The sequence below is a fragment of the Struthio camelus genome, chromosome 20 (genome assembly GCF_040807025.1).
Source record: "Struthio camelus isolate bStrCam1 chromosome 20, bStrCam1.hap1, whole genome shotgun sequence".
Lineage (NCBI taxonomy): Eukaryota > Metazoa > Chordata > Aves > Struthioniformes > Struthionidae > Struthio > Struthio camelus.
In genome coordinates this window covers 7487301-7508728 of record NC_090961.1, presented here as the reverse complement: position 1 = coordinate 7508728, position 21428 = coordinate 7487301, and the positions used below count along the sequence as shown (strand labels likewise).

Below are 21428 nucleotides of genomic sequence, written 5' to 3'. Positions count from 1 at the left end.
ATGGGCAGCAATTTAATCCATGCAGAGGGCAAACACTTAAGTGTCCCAGGATCTCTTCCTGTAAGGGACTGGCAAAAACCAAAAACCTGGAAAAAGACAAGGACAAAAACCCTGCTGCCTCTCTCAACTCATTACTTGAAAGACTACTTCAGACTCAGAATACAAGCTTTAAGGAAGTCTACGCATAATCGAGGAGCGTTCTGGAAGTCAGCAAGCCCAGTCTACATTTTTCCTTCAGAGTACGCTCCCTGCAGTCTCTGCAAAGCAAACAGCATCGCGATAGCGTAGCCTAAGTGACAAATTAAATTGCTCAGCACAAAGTCAGAGTAGTTTCACAGTCCAAACTGCCTGAAATGCAAAGAGCAAACAGAACAGGATGCGGACCAAACAGAGGAGAAGAATCTGTACTGAGCAAACAGAATCAAGAAGTACAGGATTAACGCCTCAACAATTCCACGCTGGCAAGCTTTACCCTAACTTAGATTACAGAGAATCAACTGACTACTGGAAATGAAGGACCTCCCAGTATAAGATTTTTGAGGGGTGAAGGTGGCTGTGGGGAAATAGAGGGGGAAGAGGACGGTATTTTCACTAGTGCATCTTCTAAAGTAGCAAAGTCTTGTTTCACACTGACAGCAAGTCCGTAATGATGCTGGTACCAGAGGAGCTATAATCCTAAGAAGTGGTGAAAGCTTCCTCATCTTGGCAAATGAACAACTCTAGAGAGCAACTCTGTAGTCCTTCTTATCAGACTTCAGCAGAATGTATTGCTCCATATCTATTAAGCCCCAGATCTCAACCAAAACAATCACAACTATTTCTTCCTGGCCTTGCGTAAGGATACGTTTTAAAAGCTCCAGAAAGTAGAAAACACTCCCAAACATTTTTTCCTTGACTGTAAGTGCAAGCGTAATGGGGACCGTAAGACCGCACTGTCAGCTTGTCATTCACAAATTACTCTTCCAGTCAAGCAAATAATGACGGGATTAAGCCAACTTGAAAACTACAACCATCTTGGAAGGATACTGAAATAACACTATCACCCAGAAGAAAAATTTGCAACAAGTGTTATAGCTTGGGGAAACCTGTGACCTTGGGCTTCATGACACATGTGGGATCCTTGCACTATTCCTCAAGGGGGCTCATGGCGTTGCAGCAGCCAAGTAGCCATCTAACGACTGCTACCGTCACTGGAACGAATCCTACAAACTTCAGCAGTATATGGGTTTGACCTTTAGTAAGGCACTCCCGCACTGTCATGAGAGTTGGAAGGTGTTTCTCAAGAAGCTGAAGGGGCTTTTTGCATTTCAGGAGTTTGGAGAGGTGGCCCTGACAGTCTCTCTGGATTTAAATGGAAAGCTTGAAGTCACTGCACTACATAATATGCTCTGGCAAGAGAGGCCGCTTGACCCTACCGGAATAAATTCGGGCTGAAAGAAAAGCAGAAATAGTTTCCAGACAGATATCTTGCTTTTTTGTAATGCACTATGATGGCTTTGCACAGATACGCTTGTTCTTCTCATCACTCAGGGATTTGGGGTTGCCAGTTTTTAAAGTTACAGATTTTTCTCTCTCTGCTCAAGGTCTCTGGAGGATTTCTCGAGTCCTTTGGAGGATCTGGCCGATAAGGTTATAGGAGGCTGAGAACGATTTCCCCAGCACAGAAAGGGATGAAGAGAATGTCTCAAAGAGGCAACATTACCCCAATGTACTGTTTCAGTTTGTCTTACTATGCTGCTAGCCAGGCCCTCATCCACTGAGGTCACTTAACTCTGTATGAGGACAACAAGGAACAAAATCCTGTCCCCTGGGAAGCCTGTGGCAGTCTCCAGCACAAGGGAAACAAAACCTAATTCCTGGCATGAGGCTGAGGAGACCAGTTACACCGACTGCCACTTCTCTTTAAGCCAGTCTTTCAAACCATACCCAAACTAGAACGATGACCTGGTCACTTCTAGGAAGCAATGGGGTAATCATAGCTTCTGCTGATGAGGACTTAACCAAGACTGCAAAAAGACTACGTTGATTCCCTTGAGCTGCAGAAGCCTACTGTTCAAAGGTTATTATTTTTATCATCATCATCTTTTTATTTCCTTGGTGCTCTTTATGCCAGATTAAGAGCAGAAAATGCCCCATAACAGCGAGTCCCAGAACAAGGTATGGAAAACAGCAAACCTCTTTTCTGAGGTTTCTCACCAAGATGCACGTTTCCAGGACTGCCAGGGATGTCTGCAGCAGGCAGAGGATTGGAGGAAATTTCTGATTGCTCCAACACCTCTGCAGTATGTCATCAGCGAAGAGGGCTGACAGAGGACGTGCCCAAACAGCATGTCAATCACTGAACAATCACTGCATTGGGCTGATGCGATGTGGCACCTCTCAGCCTTAACAGCAGTTACATGCAGCAGTAACAGTCACCACTTGCCGTAAGACAGGGTCTAGCTGTGAACTGGCAGGTTCGCTGGTAGCTGTGAAGCCCTAGCCTGACACGGGGTGGGGGTTGAACCTGCGCCATTCCTGTTCAGGTACTGACTTCAGCACGCACTCCTCCAGCTCTGCCGGCCGTCACCAGCAGCAGCAGGAGCTGCGGCTGCTCCTCTGCTCAGAGTCAGACCACTCACTTGGAGAAACAGCATCCACGCAGACAGGGAGAGCTGGCCCGAAACTGGCCCGCAACCACCCCGTGCCACCCTCTCTCCCCCTTTGTCAGTAAGGGCTGGAGGTGCCCAGCAAAAGGGCTCAGGGGAAGCTGCCAGACCTCACTCTTCACACCCCCACCCTTCTCCCCCCCACCGTGAACAGGACATGGAAGAGCTGTGGGCCAGCACACCACACAGGAGCCTGCCCCAATCCCTTGCCATGTTGCTGAACAAGTACAACACTGCAAAACGCAGGCTGAGACAGGAAAGGGAAAACAGGCAGGAACCCAGGGCAAAGGGCTTGGGGGATGTGGGTCACTAACCACTTCCTCGCCCAGAGGGGGGAGGCTGAGGAGGAAGGGGGTCCGAATGGAAGCAGAAGAAAAACTGAGAAGGAAAAGGGCCAAGAGGAGAACGAACAAAGGAAGTTTGCTTCTAACTGTGAGGATGGAAAACCAGGATTAACAGGGAACATTCAATGTGAGAGCAGAGTCACTCTGTACCACATTAATGACCCAAACTCCCCCTGCCTTCCGTGAGCACCAGGGAAACAGCGAGGAAGGGAGCATTTCTCCAGGCAGATGCTGGAATATAAGAAAAGGAGTCTGGACTAATAGCTCCCCAACTGTCTATATCTCAAGGCTAACCGAGCCGATGGATGGAAACCAGGCCAAAATTTGAGTTCATTCAGTCCATCTCCCAGTCAGCATGGATTTAAGCCAAATGAAGGACGTGTGCTGTTTAGACCTTGTCCCAGAACTCGCTCCCCCAGCCCCACTCCGCTACCTGCGGGCAGAGGAGTGTTCTTCTAATGACCTTAAATCAGTGGCTGAGGCTCTTCCAGCTCCCTGCAGCTCCAGCAGCTGCTCTCTCTCTGATCAGCCAGCTTTTCTGTTCAAGACTCCTCCCTTTATGAGATCCTGGCAGAGGTGGTTCTTTGGACAAGGGACTCTGTTACTAGTACAGGAGCTAGGCAGCAGAGGTGAGCTGCAGAGCAAGAGTGACGGCGGATGGGGACACACTGACTCATGCATTGCGGGGAGAGTGCAGAACGTACCGTGGCCGCCAGTCCTCAGGGGTCACTGATAGTGATTCTGAAAGACAACACGAAATCAACATGGCAGTTCAGACAGTTCAAGGCAGAGGCCACGCAGAATGACTGTCAGGAAGGTGGAACAGAGACAGGCGTGCGCTTGCACAGACAGAGCCACACTCGCACACCCCCCTGCCCCAGACCTGGGCACAAGCATGCTCTGCTGGGCAGGGCTGCACTCAGCCACGCTGGACTCTCGCACACATGTGATTCACAGCCTCATCTTCGCATGCATCCCGAACCCCGCTGCATTGCACACAGGGCCACATTCAAAGTCCTCAGTCTATTCACGCACCCGCTGGCTGTTCCTCGCTCTCCCGCACAGCCGGATACGCACCAAGTGCATTCACACACCCAGGCTGACAGAGACCCCAAATACATTCACACCTGCTCGAGCAGCAGGATACCTCGGCCTCAGCACCTAGGCTGGGGGCAAGCGAGGCTGACAGTCTCTTACCGAGGATTCCCATCTTTTGACGATATTAAATATTAGGGAGTTGAAACAAACAGCTCAGGAAGAGGGAGATAATGTGCTGTCCTGAGCCTAAGAGTACCACTCAAGAAGGGAAGAAACAGGAGGAGATCTATATTTTAGAGGCCATGAATCATGATATCAGCTACTCTAACCTCCTGAAAAACTCAAGTCATAAAACTGTGTGAAGTTACCCTTGTGGTGATGCCGATCACTTAGGCCTTTCTTCCTTCTCCAAAGGACGGAGAACCTGCTAGTGCCTTCAGGAAGCTTCTCCAATGGTGAAGTCATTCTCACTAGAACTGTTCTATTCCTCATTTTAACCTGCTTAAGCTTTTTCACTTATTAGCTTTTGTTTATTTTAAACTAAAGAGACCATCGGTACCTGCAGGTACATCTTCACGGGGTAAAGTATTTTTTCAAATCACTTGCTGACCTTCCTTGGAAAAAGGATTCCAGATCTCACTGTCTGAATCACTTTCCTCTGGGTCCTTTCAGAAAGTGTTGACTACAGAAATGGGTAAAGTATTAAAATATCACCTATATAATCCATCACTCCTTGCTTGATTATAGAAAAGATTCCATTGATCCCTTTTTGCCAGGGCATCACACTGGCAGCCCATGTTCAGTTGCACACTTGCTTCAACTCTTGAACCTCTTTCCAAAGTAACTGCTTGCTGAGATATTTTGTAATAATTGCCACTATCCTCCTCCTCTTCCTCTCACATATTTCCCTTCATATGATTGACTCATTCAGAGAAAACAGGTTTTAAGTAGAGTTTAAGTGGTCCCGATCAGCTTATATTATTTGTGTACCCTTGTCATGGCTCATTCCGCTTTCCCTTGGTAGGTATTTCATTTTCACTTAGATCCCTAGCAAGCAGGCAATACCATGAGCATTACTATTAACCTTGGAGGAACATCATCATAGGTTTTCTCCATGGAGAAGGATTCCTCACTGCTTTGAAGTTTCTCACTTCACCACTCCTGAATCATTTAACGTGTACTTTCCTGAAACTGTGTAGTGTTGATTTGGTTAGTGTAGTCAATTTGTTGATTTAGTGTTGTACAAAAGCTTAAATCCACCTACATAAACCACGTTGACTTGCTACAATAGTTTGTTCTCCCATTAAGTTGACTGAACATGGCTTTCTTTCCCAGACTGAAACATCATGCACAGCCCCCAGCAGGTATACAGTCAGAACACAGTCCTTGCACGCAAGCAGGCTCTTATGTTGCTTCTAAACGTCAGCTCCTAAAGGTACCTATGTTTGGTGACACAGGCTCCTGTAGTAGACTGAAAGACTGTTATACGTGGAGTCGGGGCAAGATCTCTTTTAGCTGTACCTAGTTATACTCAGGAAAACCTTCCTGTGAAAGGAACGGGCCATGTGGTGTTTGTATGTGAAAGCATATATGCATGCGTCTTTACAATCATGTTTATGAGAAAGAAGCAAAGCAACTCGGTCTTTCAGTTCATCATACATAAAATCATATGCTCACACAAACTGGAGGCACAAACATACACCATACTTTTATGTTGTTAACATCAGCGTGCAGAGGCATGCAGAAGTACACCCAGCACCACCACACACCTGTAGTTCACTATCTTACAGCACCAACTCCTATAGTTAAGCCCACTCACACCATCTATGAGAGCTCCATTTCACGCTCAAGCAAAGTAGCGTACGTAGTCCAGTTAGCAACAGAAACGATGGGTATTAAAAAAAAGCAACAATGGAGATGGCATTTGTTCACCCATGGCAGAAGGACCCGAGTCCAAGTGCTAGTAGGGAACGTTCTTATTCTATATACAGGAGAGGAAGAAAAAGAGTCCCTTGTCATTGGAATTTCTCAGTTCATCATCGAACTCGAATGAAAAACTGCGTATCAGGATCCGGAGGAGTCTATGAACAACTGGAAGAATCAAAGACGGGAATCAGAGAACAAGCATGAAAACTTCACTTCACAGACTCTGCCATTACTTCCTCAGTTCCAGACCAAGGCAGTCAGCAGCATGCAGTCCAACCTACCATCTCTCCTTCTAAAGGAAGGGCTTGCTCATTTAAATATGAAACATTTCCTTCCTCTACTCCACTATGGTTCCTATCCTTCATCCAAACCTTTCTACTCCAAGAAAAAGGGATCAGCCAGAAAAGCCATTAAGGTAGACTATAACAGACTTCTTCAAAAAAGGTCAATTCAGTTCAGCCCACTTGGAAAATCCTATCATGACAACCAGGTATATAGAATATTTTTCATGAATGAAAAAAATGAAACTGGGTGAGAAGGGAAAGATGGAGACAGAAAGAAGTGCAAGAAATACACTAAAAACAAAGATATTAACAGTATATGGGAAAGCAGGGTCACAATAAGCAAGAGTCAAAAATACACAGCAGAAGCATGCTGACATCCACAGGTGCCACCAGCAGGATTGCAGTGTCTGGGGCAACAGAGGCAAATATGGATAGGTTATCGTGGGAGCTGCACCAAGGCACAGAGGGAAGACTGGGGCAGAGGCACCAAGAAAGTAAAACCATTTGCACACACCAGAGTCAAAAACTGGTCTACAATCTCTTTGGACTCATCTACTTCTGGGCTGGATACAGCCTGGCAGAGAAGACTTCCTCTTCAAACAGGCAGTGCCTGGTATGAGCTGGGGCACTATTACAGCAGGAAGGCCAAAAACAGCCTCCGCCATACACCATCACCACCCAGGGCAGTCTGAGTGTTTTCACAGAAAAGGGAAAAGCTTCATCAGACACATGCCACCGGCACCCACTGGAGAGCACTTCTTTCCCATAAGGGAAATGTCTCCATAGGCGTGTAATTTGGGAGTTTCTGGTTACGTTCATTCTTTACTCTGCCATTACTTCCTCTTCCTCACGGGGAGATCAACTACCCAACGTGAAAACATTCCTGGTTGCAGATCACTTCCTAAGTCCTCTTTAGGAAAACGTGCAAAGCTGCACAGCGTATAGTCCCTTACTACTCTGCTGAAGTGCGTATAAAGTGTTCCCCTGAATAGGAAGGGGATTAAGTTTCCTAATGGGAAAGTAAAGCTGCGTCATTTGAAGCCTCTAGGCTGTAAAACGTGCTCAAGTTGATTGCAGAAGCAATAAACATATTGACACACAAAAAGTAAAATTCCATTTCCCCCCACCAGCGATCTTGCAATATTCTCCTAGCCAAAAAGTATCTAGACAGCCTAGATGAAGGCCGCTCTAACTCACCCTGAAACACCCTGCATCAGGAGAAGAGGGCAACTTCAGACTTTGGGACTCCCTACACACCTACACAGAGGAGAACTGCCTTGAAAGGTGCACGTTCACTCCAGTCCTGTGATTCTCTGGTGACTCATGTCCTAGTTGGGAGCCGAGATGTTGATATGATTGTTTTAATACACCTGTCAGGCACAAGGTCCTCCTCTCCCAACTTCTGGGTGGAGGTTTGTGCAGAATAGGTCACCTCTCTACTCCTGAGGTGATGCCTCTGCATCACCTCACCTATACAATGAAATCTCAGTGGACAGCGATGCTCCAGCCTATTTAACAAATTCCAGCAGCCAAAGACTTTACCCACACCAAGCCTTGTCCTCCCATCCTAAGGGCCAGGCAGGTGAAGTACTGCCAAAGCTGCTACCCCAAAACTGGACACGTCCCACCGCTCTGCAGAGCGGCCTCTCAGAACTTACCTGGGAACACCAGGAGGAGCACGGTTAGGCCGAGAAGGAACCTGAGGTGGGGGCCCAAAGGGATCAGGAGAGGCACCTGGCCTGGAGGGCACAGGGGGGGCACCACCCAGCGTGGACCCACCAGCAGGAGGTGGCCCAGGAGCTGGGCCTCGGGATCCCGGTCTGGCGGGCGGAACAGCGGGAGCTCTCCTCTGAGGCGTGGGGCTGGATGTAGGAGACCTAACAAACAGAGAGAAAGTTCAACTGCAACAACAGGCCTGGGATCCCTTTCTGCCACCATCAGGTCCCCACATGCCGCTTTCACTCTTCCTTCTTTAGTCTTGTGTCCCTTTACCCACCTCCCCTTTGGCTTCCCAGGGGCCACACTAGGCCCCAAGTTGCTTTCAAAGCTACTTCAGGCCCCATCTAATCTAAAAGTTTAGCAGCCTCCACATCATCTGTAAAACTGTTGCAATCTTGCATAGTTTTCAAGGCCTGGAAGCCTCCCAAAGCAAACTTCAAAAGTCTTCATCCTCAGGGAGAGCAGGGGAGGAGAAGGACTCCTTGTCCCAGTAGGAGGCCCCAGCTAGCCACTAAAGAGGCATCAGGCAGGTCTGTGGGGCTCTCCCCCTGAGCCTCTGGTACCTGCGTCCAGATGGTACGCTCTGCACCTGCAGCCAAGAGTCGTCCACCGGTGGGGGCATTGGGGTGCTGATAGTGCTGGTGTTGATGTCCCCAATGATGTTGAGGGCCTCCTTCAGGGCATGGTACATGCGCAACATTTCATCACGCCGCTGGGCCTGCTCTGCCGATTCCTCCATTAGCGTGTTTTGGTCACCACAGGAGTACAGGTTTGCCAGCAGCTCCGAATGGATAAAGTCCTTGGTCTGTAAAGGAGCAGGAAGAGGGAGTCAGTTTCCACCGCTTCCCCCAGAAACCTCCACTCTATCCCCACCTCCTCCTTTCCAGCTGCCTTTAGTTTTTCTTCATTCTTTCTTCCCCCCTCTATCTTTTCCCTTCTCCAAGTCTCCCCATTCCACCAAACGCAGTGTGATTAAGTACATTGTTTATCATGAGGTGCATGATTGTCTTCGGCATGAGGTCTCTGATGGTTTTGTTGACAATCGCCATGTAGGAATCCACCAGGTTCCTGATCGTTTCCACTTGTCTCTCTAGCTGTGGGTCCATGGAATGCATGAAACTGTCTGATCCGTTCTCCTCCGTCTCACTGGCCTGCAAAAGAAAGGGACAAACAGGTCATTTCTTCAGTGCAACATAAAATTAGTATTTTGTGACAGAGCTAAGTGAAGAAGATAAGGAAACATGCAGGCGTTACATGCTACAAACAAAACATTTAGACTTGCATTTTGAGCTGTGATTGCCAGGGCACAGCTCAGCTTGTATAGACTTCTCCAGGTCAGATCCAAGGGACACTAACAGCGAAGCTGCTCTTCAGAGGAAGTTACTACACAAAGGTGAAAAGTAATCAGGATTCCTGACTAATAGTCACAGGCTTTGGCTCCAGTGAATACTCAAAGCCCTGTTTTTACTTATAATGTTAGTTTCCTGAAAGGCTCTTCATTTGAGCAGTTTTCCATGCTCAAATTCAGTTTAGATACGGTAATATCACTCGTCGTAAGTTGAACTTCATGGGCTCTCTGACACACTGCTTCTTTATCCTCACTACAGAAATGAGGAACCAGATACAGAGAGATAAAGTAACTGCTCAGTCAGACTGCAGGTCAGTGGAATAACCTAGAAAAATCCTCCAGATCACCTAACTGCAAATCCTGCATCTTAAAACTGAATGCAACTGTTCTTCCATACTAAGCAGAAAAATCTTCTCACTTCTGCCTGAAATGCATTGTTTAGCCTTCTGTAATGCAAAACCTGGTGTGTGCTCTTCTTGATAGCAAACAATCTCCAAAGCTCATCCACTTGGGAACAATTTCAAAGCAGATAAAGCATGAAAGTTTCTCCTGTGTTTCTCAATGCACTATTCAAAAAACCTGATTATATAGGAAAATCTCTCATTTAAACTGTTCTAGTCTGAAGGTCTTGCAGCAGTGTCGGAGATCTCATCATCATAATTTACTCTGGGGAACAAAATAGACAAGAAAGGGCAAATTCTTTTCTCCATTTGAGCTTTTCCTGTTAGGATCTTGCATACTTTCAACGGAATAGAAGGCTTCACAGTCTGAGAAGCATAAGGCAAAGGAAGTGGAAGTGAAACAGGGCAACTCAAAAAAATGAGGATCAAAAAAACAAAATCAAAAATAAGTTTCCACTGAGATTCAGGAATCATACAAAAAGGGAGAAATAAAAAGAGAAAAAAGGAAAACTCAAATCAAGAACAGAAACAAACAGTAGCAGTCCAACAGCAGGTATAAAGAGGGAGAAGAAGCAAATGCCTCTCAGGAAATGGTGACAAAAGGAAAAAACAAAAGAGAACTATCTGGCAAGAGCCCCAGGGGGCAACACAGGCAGAGAGGGTGAGACTTACTTTGTCCTTGTCCTGGCAGGTCAGTTTGAGCACATGTAAAAAAAAATAAATAAATAAAACAAAAAGGGACAAAAATAAAAAAAAAAAAAAAGACTTTTAGTTGGTCTCAGAGTTTGGAGAAGAATCTCTTTTATAGCACTGAACAGAGACAACCAAACCCACCAAAAACAGAAACATCTACTTTACCCTAGCACATAAACAAATGATTTGTTTACCTAAACTTAAAATCAGAACAGGAAGCTTTGCAAAGGAAATTACACTTTTAGCAATGAAGGGCAAGTTACTTACCTACAAAGGCTATTTGTTACTCTTTACATAGAGAACTGAGATGGTCATAAACCAGAGATCACCCTGTTCCTATGTCAAACCACTCCATTTCCTCATCAAGAGGTGGCACATGTTCTTTAGGAGCATGTGTTTAGGATGCGCAGTCTGGTCCAAAGCCCATTTGAAGTCAGGTCACTGATAAGGCCCAATGTCCCCAACTCCCAATTTATGTTTTTTAACCTCACCATCAGTTTGTCAGGAAATAAATCAAGGCAAAAAAGCAGTCAAGTTTAATAGGAAAGATGAATGAAAAAAGTCTATTTGAAGCAACAAAAACAGACAACAGATAAGCAATTGTTGCTTTTCTAACAGGGAAACTATTTACAAAAGCTTCCCCTTACACAGAGGAACAGGAAAACTTTGAATGGGAATACACCACACTTTTGTGCAAGACACTCTTAAAGCAGAGCAGAACGCTGACAGTAAGAGAGTTGTGGGACAACGCTATGGGAAGAGAACAGAAGTCTTGCTAAAGTAACATACTGAGAAATCTAAAAAGCAATTAAAAAAAAATCACAGAAAAACCCTTCCTGATCAGGAGGGGAAAAAACAGGAAAACAACTGCTGAAAAAGCTGGGAGGCTCTTAACCTGGCTGTACAGTAACAGTGCTGAGAAGGAATGGTGTCTTTGCTCAGCAGACACAAACCACCTACTAGTGAGGTGGGTAAACACCCTCCTTATGCTGGGATATGACCACCACCCCCAGTAAACCTCTGAGTTTTATTGCCAGCAGAACAAGAGAGCTAGAAGGGTTCATCGAGGCAGTCTTTGCCTACTTTCTCTCCCCTTTGAAGTTGCCAGTTTTATTATTCCAAGTTTCCTCAAAGGAAGCATCAGCACATACCAAAAATTTAGATTTGTTCCAGGATTTCTTCCCCAGCCCAGGAAAGAGACAAAACCCTCAGAGGCTTATTTTTAAACTCAAGAGGATGCAGGTTAGTCATCCTTCCTGAGATGCGTTCTCTGTTCCTTCCCATCCTGTTACTATGACTGTAACCTACCCCAACACGCTCTGGGTAGACTCCCGCACGAAGGAAGGAAGCCTTCCAGCTATCCACCTCCTCCTGGGTCTCACAGGCCAGCTCCAGCTGCCGGTAGTCCTTGTAAACATTCCTGGAAGACAAACATTTTACCCTTCTCCATAGCAAAACAGGTATTTGCCCATATTTAACAAAGACGTTAAGTGACCAGTCTATCTTCCTATCATTTTAAGGCAGATACATTTTCAGTCCCTTCCGTAGACTACCTTCATGATGGCCCTGCACAGGGGAAAGGAAATTCATTTTTCATGAGCACGCCCGACTGCCACTGCTCAGTTTCCCCTCCAGACTCCAGCACTGTCCCGAAAACACCGATTTGATGGGGCCTGAAAGAGATCTCCCTTTCAACAGTGAGTTGAACAGTGAGTCAACTCACTATTGACTTCTCCAACCAACCCGAGTCCCCTGTCTCCTATGGCTTTCCCTATTCACTCACTGAAGAGGAGGGGGGGAAAAAAAAAAAGTAATGTTGGATTATAAATACATATTCCAGCCACGGACAGCCCCAGGTTACCACACCAAATAGCTGAGAACTAGGGTCACACAGCAGAGCATGCTTTGGTGGAGAAAGAAAATGGCACACAGCCGTAAGACCAAAAGAAATGAAGCCAGACCTCTCTTAATAAGGCCTCCTTCTAATGATCAGTCTTAAAGGATATACACATCCTCCTTAGACTCCCTCCCATCTAATTAAAAAAAAATAAAAAATCTTATCTCTAGCTTTGATAGCTTGGTGTGTTTGGACATGTTAGCGCACCTCTGTTCAGTGTTGAAGAGAGCAAAGATGTGTTTGCTGGACATAAACCCCTTCTCAACATCTCGCAGTTTCAGGTTATCCACCGGTAGCATATACTTCTTCTCCTTCTCCTGAAAAGGGCATCAGTAACAAGTCACTCACTGCTCCAAAGTCCCTATTCAGTCAGCACAGATCCCATATCACCGCTGGGGAGGCATTCCCAGTTGGGAATGCCATAAGTTAGTCAGAAGAAGGGACCTCTAAAAAAGACAAGGTTTGCCTGTCCTGACCACTTTTGGGCCATGGCCCAATAACTGCCCCAATAACTCCTCCAGGTGAAAGTCAGCAGCAGGGCACTCTGTCCCAATTCTCCCACTTCGCAGTCAACGTTTAGGTCCTCACCACTTGGCTCCTTCTTCCTAGGAAGGGGTCAGTCATCACCAAGGCCCTCATGGGCTGTTTGACATGCAGAGCACGTCCATCTGAGAAAGGTTCCTCATACCTGCTCTCAGGAGGACACTAACACAGCCCTGCTGTGCTGTCTCGCTGAGGAGCTGGTCAGAGGAGGCACAAGGGACTAGTTTTCCTGTTACCCTTCATACATCAGGCCACAGAGCTGGACACCTCCCTCCTCCCCCCCCCCCCCCCCAAAAAAAGAAAAAAACCACAAAACCAAGAAAACCCACAAATATATCCCCAAACAGAGCACCTTCAGCTTCACCTCTCCCCTTGGGGAAGCAGCCCAAGGGCCACTCCTCCTAAACACCCTTGCAAACGGGCCTCCCACGACTGCTGTGGCACTTCCTCAAGGCTTGGCCAGTGGGGGACGTGCTGGCCCTGCTCCAACAGCCCATGAGGAGGTTTATTGCTTGCTCCACATTATGACCCACTCGAGGGCCCAGGCACCAAGAAGGGCTCTCAGCATGAGTCCTATTACCTCAAGTCAGTATGCCACACCGCTCTCACTGCCACACTGTCATCTCTTCAGTGTCTTATTTTCATTATTAAAAACCGATGTTCAGGGTCCAAGGAGAGCCAGTCACTTGATACAGAAACTGATTTGACACAGAAGTTAAGGACTATATCAATTTAAATTCATCTCTGAACTGACTGCCACGCTCTATCCTATCACTATCCCACGCTCTAAAGCGGTTCGCCATAAGCAATAAAGTATTATCAAGCAAGAATAAATACGCATCAGGAAATCAAAGAGCAGCTCTGATTGTAATTACACAGGATACTGTAAGGTTGCCTAAAGGCCTCCTATGTTGAAAATAATCAAATAACTGCCCTCACTAATGAGAACGTCATGCTCTGAGCAGTCAGAAGGCTCAAGCAAAATAGGCACTTTACCACCTGGTGAATGTTAAAATCTAAAAAGTCTAAAATTCCAGAAGCGACTAGTCTCAACATCTCTAAGGAGCCATTTTTCAGAGGAACAGCATCCACAGCCTTTAGGTTTGGTCCCTATCTGATACCTCCAAACAAACATATAGGAGGAGGATATGGTGCCCAAAACCAAATCCAACATTTTCAGTCCTAGGTGCCCTCTTAAAAAGACACAGACTTGATCTTAATTTTGACATTTACATCTGGAAACTAAACTAGAAGTCGTTTTCTCCCCCTTAGTTTCAAATCTGGATCTACTGCAAATTAACAGAAGTGAGTTTGGTTTAAGGTCCCCATTTTAAAAATCCACTTCCCAGCTGCATATTATACCCCAAAACAACAAAAGAGGGAGCCACTACACTGATCTCCAAAAGGCAGAAAGACTGCGGTGGAAGCCCAGCACGCTCCTTTGTGCATGCGTGACTGTCCCCTTCCGAGCGTCTAGGATGTCTGTAAAGCTCTCTTGGCTGGAAACAACAAAACGTGATTGCACCCAGGGGAAATGAGAAGGCAAAGGAAAGACTGTCAGTGAGCAAAGATCCTAAAAATCTAGCTAGAAGAGAAAGGCAGGGCAGAGCGGCAGATAAGGATGGCAAAGGTGCTGAGCTCAAACACTCAGAGGATGGCAAGTCCAGCCCTCCCAAGTCTCAGCTAAATTGACTTGAGCCAAGGATACCAAGCCCTATACAGCTCAGACATGCCCTTAAGATCAAACCACTCTGGTCCGTTACAATATTTACATAACAAGGGCATCCTAGAAACCAGTATCTAGAAAAATACAGCAAGATATCACTTGTGTAGCTACCAAATCCCCCACCCTCTTCCACTGAAGACACTGGGCTAAGAGAAGTCTTCGGCTCCAGCTTTCGATTACTTTCAGGCGTTATCGTGCTGGGTTAGGCTGAACTAGCGTGCGAGAAGTGCAGCACGCCTGCTGCTGAGCCCCTAGGCAAGCTGGCCCATCCCACCAGCGCCTCACTCAGCTGGAACTCCCTTCATACCCCTCTGACAGGGTCTCTGGGCTAGTCAGAAATAACTGATGTGGAAGCTATCTGGGAAAAGTTATTCCCCAGTGTTAGAACCACATCATTCCATAGCAATTTAGCAATAAAGTCACTCAGAAAAAGAGTCAAATGATAAGGGCACCCCATGTCCCAGATGTGGAAAAACATGCTCTTCGTCAGAGTGGTTTTGTCTTTCACCCCTTCAGAGCCCTTGCATAAATGCTCCTCTGCGATCAAGGCAACGCTATCTCTGCGTGCTGATCTTTCCACGTACCAGAGGAAAGACCCGTACATCTGTCTGCTAGCATAAAGTTTCAGTTCTCTGACTCTGAGGCAGCAAGAGCAATCAAAGGGAGGACACTGGTGCAAGGCAACAACTCCCCAGTCCATGCATTTTGCAGGGCAACACACAGTACAAGGAGCCCCTGCAGCTCTCCATCTCCCCACACCTCCCCCCTTCAAGTCCCCACTTCAGTCTTTCCAGCTTCTCAGTTTTCAGTCCAGCCTGTTTTATATCAACACTCTGACTTCATTTCCTGAATGTAGAGACAGGAAAGTGTGGAACGAGCTGCCAAGGGCTGAGCCTCTCAAAACTTTGGCTGAGCCTTCTGCCCATATGTTAGCAATCTGGCAGTATGTGCTCATGTGCTCTGGCTGAACAGCATCCTGGCCGAAAGGGGAAGAGGGCTTCTCTCTCTCTCGTTTAACAGGCTTGGAAGAAGAAGAGAAGAAAGAGGAAGACGACTCAGCACACACTGAGATGGGAAAGGCAGTTTGTGGAATACTATATCCCAAGCCTCGATCCCAAGAGGCTTATGTTGCTCATAAGGTATCTCCTCTTGGCCACAAGACAAGAAACAAATAAAAAAGAAAACTACAGACAGAACTATTTCTCAGCAGCAGACTATTTCAGGTTCTGTGAAATGAGTGCACTGGCTGTGAATTAATCTGTTCAGCCGTAAGGTCAAGGAGAGGTAGAGAAGTGGTAGAAGCACTCAGACTGGCACTGTGAAACAAAACATGAATGCTCAGATACTGGCTAGAGAATATCGTGGACACAGGGTCAGCTATCCCTGATCCAGGCTACTGTTCCTAATGGGAGTCACACCACTTGCAGGAAGAACTACAGAAAGAGAGGACTGCAAGCTACTTGCACAGGCAGGATAAGTGCCTGAGGACTACCCCTCACCCCCACAGTGTAGACACAGCTGTAGGGCTCTGTACTTCACACCTACCACCACAGAAAAACATGGCCAGGAAAGATCAGGATCCAGTTGCAGAGTGTGAAGCGTAATAGCAAGGGAAGAGAAAGGGATGCTTCAGTTGCAGCTTAATGACCCGACACAACTTTACGGTGGCAAGTTCAAGAGACGGGCTTTGGTCAGAGGCAGTAATGGTTTGCATTATCATCTGAGTATTCATTGCTATCCTCTAGGTAATAGCCCCCAAGAAATCCAGAAAACTCAACAAGCCAGCCTGAGTCAAAGTTGCTCCTTCATTCAACTTGATTTTCTCAACAGCAAGTTAAATTTTCCTACTCTTGGATATATGTGAAGAGAAGCTGACAGATGCACGTGTGGGCTCCTCGAAGGCTGGAAACTGGCACTTGCAGTAAAGAAAGTAACTGGCAGAATTATTAGGTCTCAGTTTGAATCTGAGCACAAATAAACTAATTAAAGGCTTCTCTGTAGCTGTTATGACAAACATCACTTTTTGCACAGAGACAAGTGTCTGTGGTATGGGAGAAGGAGCACTGCCATTGTTTTAATTGGTGGCCCAGTGAAATTAGAAGCAACTCATCAGGCTTAAATCTCTCAGTCTCCTTTCCTTCTTTTAAGATGCAAAGTGCTGTGGGTAAATAATTCTGCCCCAGAGATGGCTGGAACTTCAGTCAACTCATTTGTGTGCAACTGATGCACGGCATTTTGGAGCCTCCTGCAATAAGAGTCTACCCGAGTGGAAAAATATTAGTATTGTAATTGAGAACACACACACTGAAGTACAATGTTGGTTAAGCTTTTTAACTAGAACTCCCCCAAGCAAGATCCTGCCAACCACTCATCTGCTTCTTGTCTTTGCAAAGAAAGCGCACGTTAGAAGAGCTATATTCCCGAGCTGTGATTTTTCCAGGAAGCCCCAGTCGCTCATAATATATGCATTTCTCAAGAACATCTTCCCAAAAGACAGTCCACCTGCCTCACTTTTTCTCCTCAGAGCATAACTTACTGAGCACTGTGCGGTCACTGCTCCAAGCTGCAAAGCAGCCGTAATGGCTTGTTTACATAGGAAAGCTGCCTTGGTTTAACATCACACCCTAAGATTTTAAGCTGATTTAGTTCAAAAGCTCTGCAGACACTAGACCTGGACTCATGGGATTAAACACAACCATCACTGTTGGCTTAGTAAGCATAGCAATAGTAATTGACTGCATGCATGTTCCTCACCTGCTCAAACTGCAAAGACAGACATCAGCTGAAATAATGTGCAGATTGAAACACGTAGCTAGTGCATGGAGAGCCGAGACCAGCCGCCTTCACCCCTCGGGGGCCATTAGAGGCTGCATCAGAAACAGATAGAAACTGTGCAGCTTAAAAACTAAGAGAGGCCACCGTGGCCAGAGCTCCACTGTCGTGGCCTCTGTAAGGTCACTCATCGCAAAGGACAAGAACATGCGCCTTCCCGCGCCTGGTCCCTGCACCAGGGCAGAGATGAACCAACTCCAAGTATCTGACTTGCTTCGATGAGGCAAAGCATGACACACGTGCAGAGTGCTGCACATCCCTGGGATAAGGGGAGGCTCAGCCATTCTTCCCCAGTGCACGGTTAGGGCCAAAGTGGGAGTTCTGGGTATTCATATTCTTGGCCATAAATTTTAAACTGCCCACTAGTATACACACAAGAAAAAGGGATCCTGGAAGAGAAACGCATGGTGTACATAAAGCCCTCTTTATCCCTGCAGCACCAGGGAGAGAGGGAGCGAACCACACAGGCTGGAGAACATCTGGAATCGCTATATGGGAGCCAAGCGCCACAGAAGGAGACGGCATTCCTCAAGTTTCCAGGCGAGGTAGGGAACCTTCCTTTCCCCCCGCGCAACCTTATCCGTCAGACGGCTCACTTCCTGCCAACCTCCGGCCTTCCCAGCAGCCAGCAAGCTCCTCCCTCGAGTCTAGTTAGCTTTCCACTGCCACGTCAATTGAGGCAGAAGGACAGAAGGGAAGCAAGAAGGGAGGGAGCAAAAACCAGAAGGAAGGAGGGAGGCTCAACGAGTGCCAGACATGGTGGGGGGAGAAAAGGAGGGGACGTGGATCGCTCCTGCAGTAGCCGGAGGCTAGCTGCAAAGGCAACTGGCCAAGGCGGGTCAAAGGACTCTTGTTGAGGGCTTGGAAGCCAAGGCCGGTCTTGTTTGCGCTTTGCTCTGGACCCGAGGCAAAGGCTGTTCTGCAGGACAGAGCTGGGCAGGAGGAGATGAAGGTGCATGAGGCCTGCAAATCCTCCCACCCAGTATCACCAACTGCTGCGCCAGAGGCAGGGGGAAGAAAAAGGGTTGAATGAAGCAACGAATTCTGCATGCCTGGGTGACAGCCAAAGCTTCAGCATTTCCTCCCTGAACAGCAGTAATTTTTTTTTTTTTCCCCCCCTCTCCCTTCCCTCTCTTTCCACAAAGGTGCAGCACGCCCAGGTGGAAACCAGGTACCAGACTCCCGACACCAGCGCTGGAAGAGGAAAGGGTTTGGAAGCTTGCTCGAAACTGGAAACACGCAGGAAGCAACATCTCTTCTTCCCAGCTGCCAAAGGAGGATGTTTCTTCAATCAGGACCCGGACTTTCTCTCACCCTATCTCTGTCCCCAAAACCCCATCCCAAAGGCAGGGAGGGGAAAGGACTAATAAGCTGCTGATAGCCGGAGAGCAGATCACAGAGGCTCCACTCCGTCTGCCCAGTGTTCAGACTACCTGTTCAGGACTACGAGATTGTACAGTAGTCTGCACATTGGTTAGGCTGTGCTGGGATACACCACACACTGCCAGTGCTGCACGGGGACGGAAACACCTGCACGGCAGGGGGACACGCTTGGAGAGGGTGGGCTGTGGGGGCAGCTGCATGCAAAGTTCACCTATCCCTAAACCTGCAAGGATATAACGCTTTGGAGCCATGCTTGACGATCACTTTTACCTTCTTCTTAACCAGCCTACTCACACCCCTCCCGCCACTCCTGCTCTCTCTCCTCTTCCCCTTCTTAGCAATCATTTCGTCGTTTCACGCACTTGTCCTAGGGATAGACGTGTTCACGATAGCTTGTTTCGTGTGCTAAACTTTGCCATAAAACGCTCAGAGACAAGGGCCTGAATGAGTTATAGCTGCACTGCGCCTTGCTACCCGAGAAGGGAGGATCAAGCAGAGAGAAGTGACTGAAGAAAGGAGATTTCACGTCATGAAGAATGCTGACCCTTAATAAAGAAAAACCCACAAAGGACTGAAAGCTGGAAGTTTGGATGCTCTGGAAGTTGTGTTTGCTTTGATGTTTGTCTGGAAAAGAAAGACGAGAAACAGCGAGTGAAAGAACAAATAAGGACCGAATAAGGCAAAAGAGTAAGATATTATTCATGAGAAAACATGCATGTGTGCAAGAGAATGACTGAATGAATGCAAAAAATGCAGAGGATGTAAAGGGAAAGAACATGTTCCAGAGAGCTCCTGAGACCAGTATGAAAGGGGGACAGGATGAACCTCAGAGCAAACATACTGCTGTGGTCTTAAAACAAACTGGGTACAAAAAGCGAGCTGCAGCTGGACCAGTCACAATCGCCACCCTGTTACAGCAACTTTCTCATGACTTGTGGGGCTTTAAGCATGAGAGCAAAGAAAGGATTTCTACCAGCTGAGTTGGGCCTCAAGGACACAAATTGCTCAGGGTGGGGTGGGAAAAACAATCTCATTATTGATTTATTTTTAACTAGAACTGGGTAGAAGCCGCTGAGAGTAGAGTAAGTGACAGTCTAATGACTGCCAATAAGATCACATTTTCCCCTAGACAGGAGAAAGTACCTTTCTACTTCAAGTAGAAGAGAAGGCAGGCATGAGGACGGCAAAATAGCCCAAGCACTGATCCAGTGGGAATCAACATAACACATAAAGAATATGAAATATCCCCCATCACACACATATACCTGAAAATGCCTAAAACTGCATCCACCCCTCCTGTACGCACACACACCACTCAAATGCACTGACATTGCAATACTCATCACACTGCAGTACTCTTACACAAGCAAATAAGGTCCTATTTCTCTCAGGCAGTCATCTGTTATTACGAGCCCCAAACTTCTAGTACACAGTTTACCTGAGTAAGGACAGAAGGTCCCATCTGTATTGTACATTCACACAAACTCCCAAAGGAAGCAGCAGATACATCCACCTGTCTGCAAATACTCCTGCACACAGAAGCACACACAGGCACTCCAGCACAAGTGGTCACTCTCGAAGAACGGAGAGCCCCGGAGTCCCCTCCAGCAGGCAGTAAGCTTTACTAATGGGAACCACTAAGCACAGTGCTCATTACAGCTCACCTACAAGGTCCCCATCACCAGCAACTCTAGCCCAGCTCACTGCCCCTCTTTCCCTGCTGGAGGGAAAGCAAGCTCTGCAGAGAAGAGGGCATTGGGGCTTTCGTAAGGGATTCAGGCAGAACAATGAGTCTAATTAAGTTCTTGCATCACGTCCACAGCTGCGCAGCTAGCCGTGCTGGGAGCGCTGCGCTGCTGCTCCGGCCCTGGGGACACGGTGGCCTCCCCGAGCCAGGGCATGGTGCTCTGTATCAGCAGCAGTCAGCAGAGCAGGCTCCTCCCTGCCGCCCCCCTGCCAGCGCAACCCCACCGCAGGCCGGCGGTGCAGGTACCTCCGCAAGGTCTCCAGGTCTTGGGAGGCCAGCGCTATGTGGGGCCGCTCTCCGTGGGGCCAGTGTTTGACTCATTGAAAGGAGACAGGAAGAAAAACAGAGAACCCAAAGGCGCACACACAAAAAACACGCTCTTGGCAGTCAGGCAGAGTGGGGAGCCAACTTTCCACCCCTGCCTGGCCCCCTCTTTCCCTTCCCCTCCCATTGCCCAGCACACTCCTTCAGGCCCCTCCAGAGCACCAGCAGCCATGTCCTCGCCAACATGCGAAGCCGGGCCCTTTAAGACATTTTAAGTTTCAGTTCCTTTCTTCAGAGGGGAGGAAAAACAAGCACGCATTGCGGAAAGGCTGGTATTTCACTAATGGGGTCCAGATGTCTGCAATGCTCAGCCTCTGGGTCCAGGCTCACAAAACGGGGCGGGGAGGAGCGGCGCTCCCCGCTCCCCCCTCGGCTCGCCAGCGGGGCTAACCCAGCCTTCACCCTGATCCCAGCGCACACCGTTTCCCCCCCAACTCCTTCCCCTGCCGCCGCCCCCAACTCTGCCGCCATCCGCGCAGGACGCACTCGCTTCTCTCATGTCCTCTGGACAGTCGCCAGAGCTCGGGGGAACTGGGGCAAGAGAGCCCACAGGAGTCGAGTTGGGAAGGAGGAGG

The 21428-nt window shown here is 47.6% G+C and overlaps 1 protein-coding gene across 15 annotated transcripts in view; it reads right to left on the bottom strand.

Moving 5' to 3' along the window:
- Positions 1-21428, bottom strand: part of DNM1 (dynamin 1) — a 74146-nt gene that overhangs the window by 2733 nt on the left and 49985 nt on the right. For 8 of the 15 annotated variants that reach the window (XM_068914708.1, XM_068914715.1, XM_068914716.1 and 5 more), the window contains 6 exons: positions 12506-12615; positions 11710-11821; positions 10381-10392; positions 8940-9110; positions 8523-8764; positions 7899-8117 (listed from right to left, as the gene is read on the bottom strand). In XM_068914708.1, coding sequence (XP_068770809.1) covers positions 7899-8117; positions 8523-8764; positions 8940-9110; positions 10381-10392; positions 11710-11821; positions 12506-12615 — 866 coding nt within the window. Of the gene's footprint in view, positions 1-3696; positions 3734-7898; positions 8118-8522; positions 8765-8939; positions 9111-10380; positions 10393-11709; positions 11822-12505; positions 12616-21428 lie in introns of all 15 variants that reach the window. The other 7 variants (XM_068914723.1, XM_068914721.1, XM_068914720.1 and 4 more) reach the window with 2 other exon arrangements.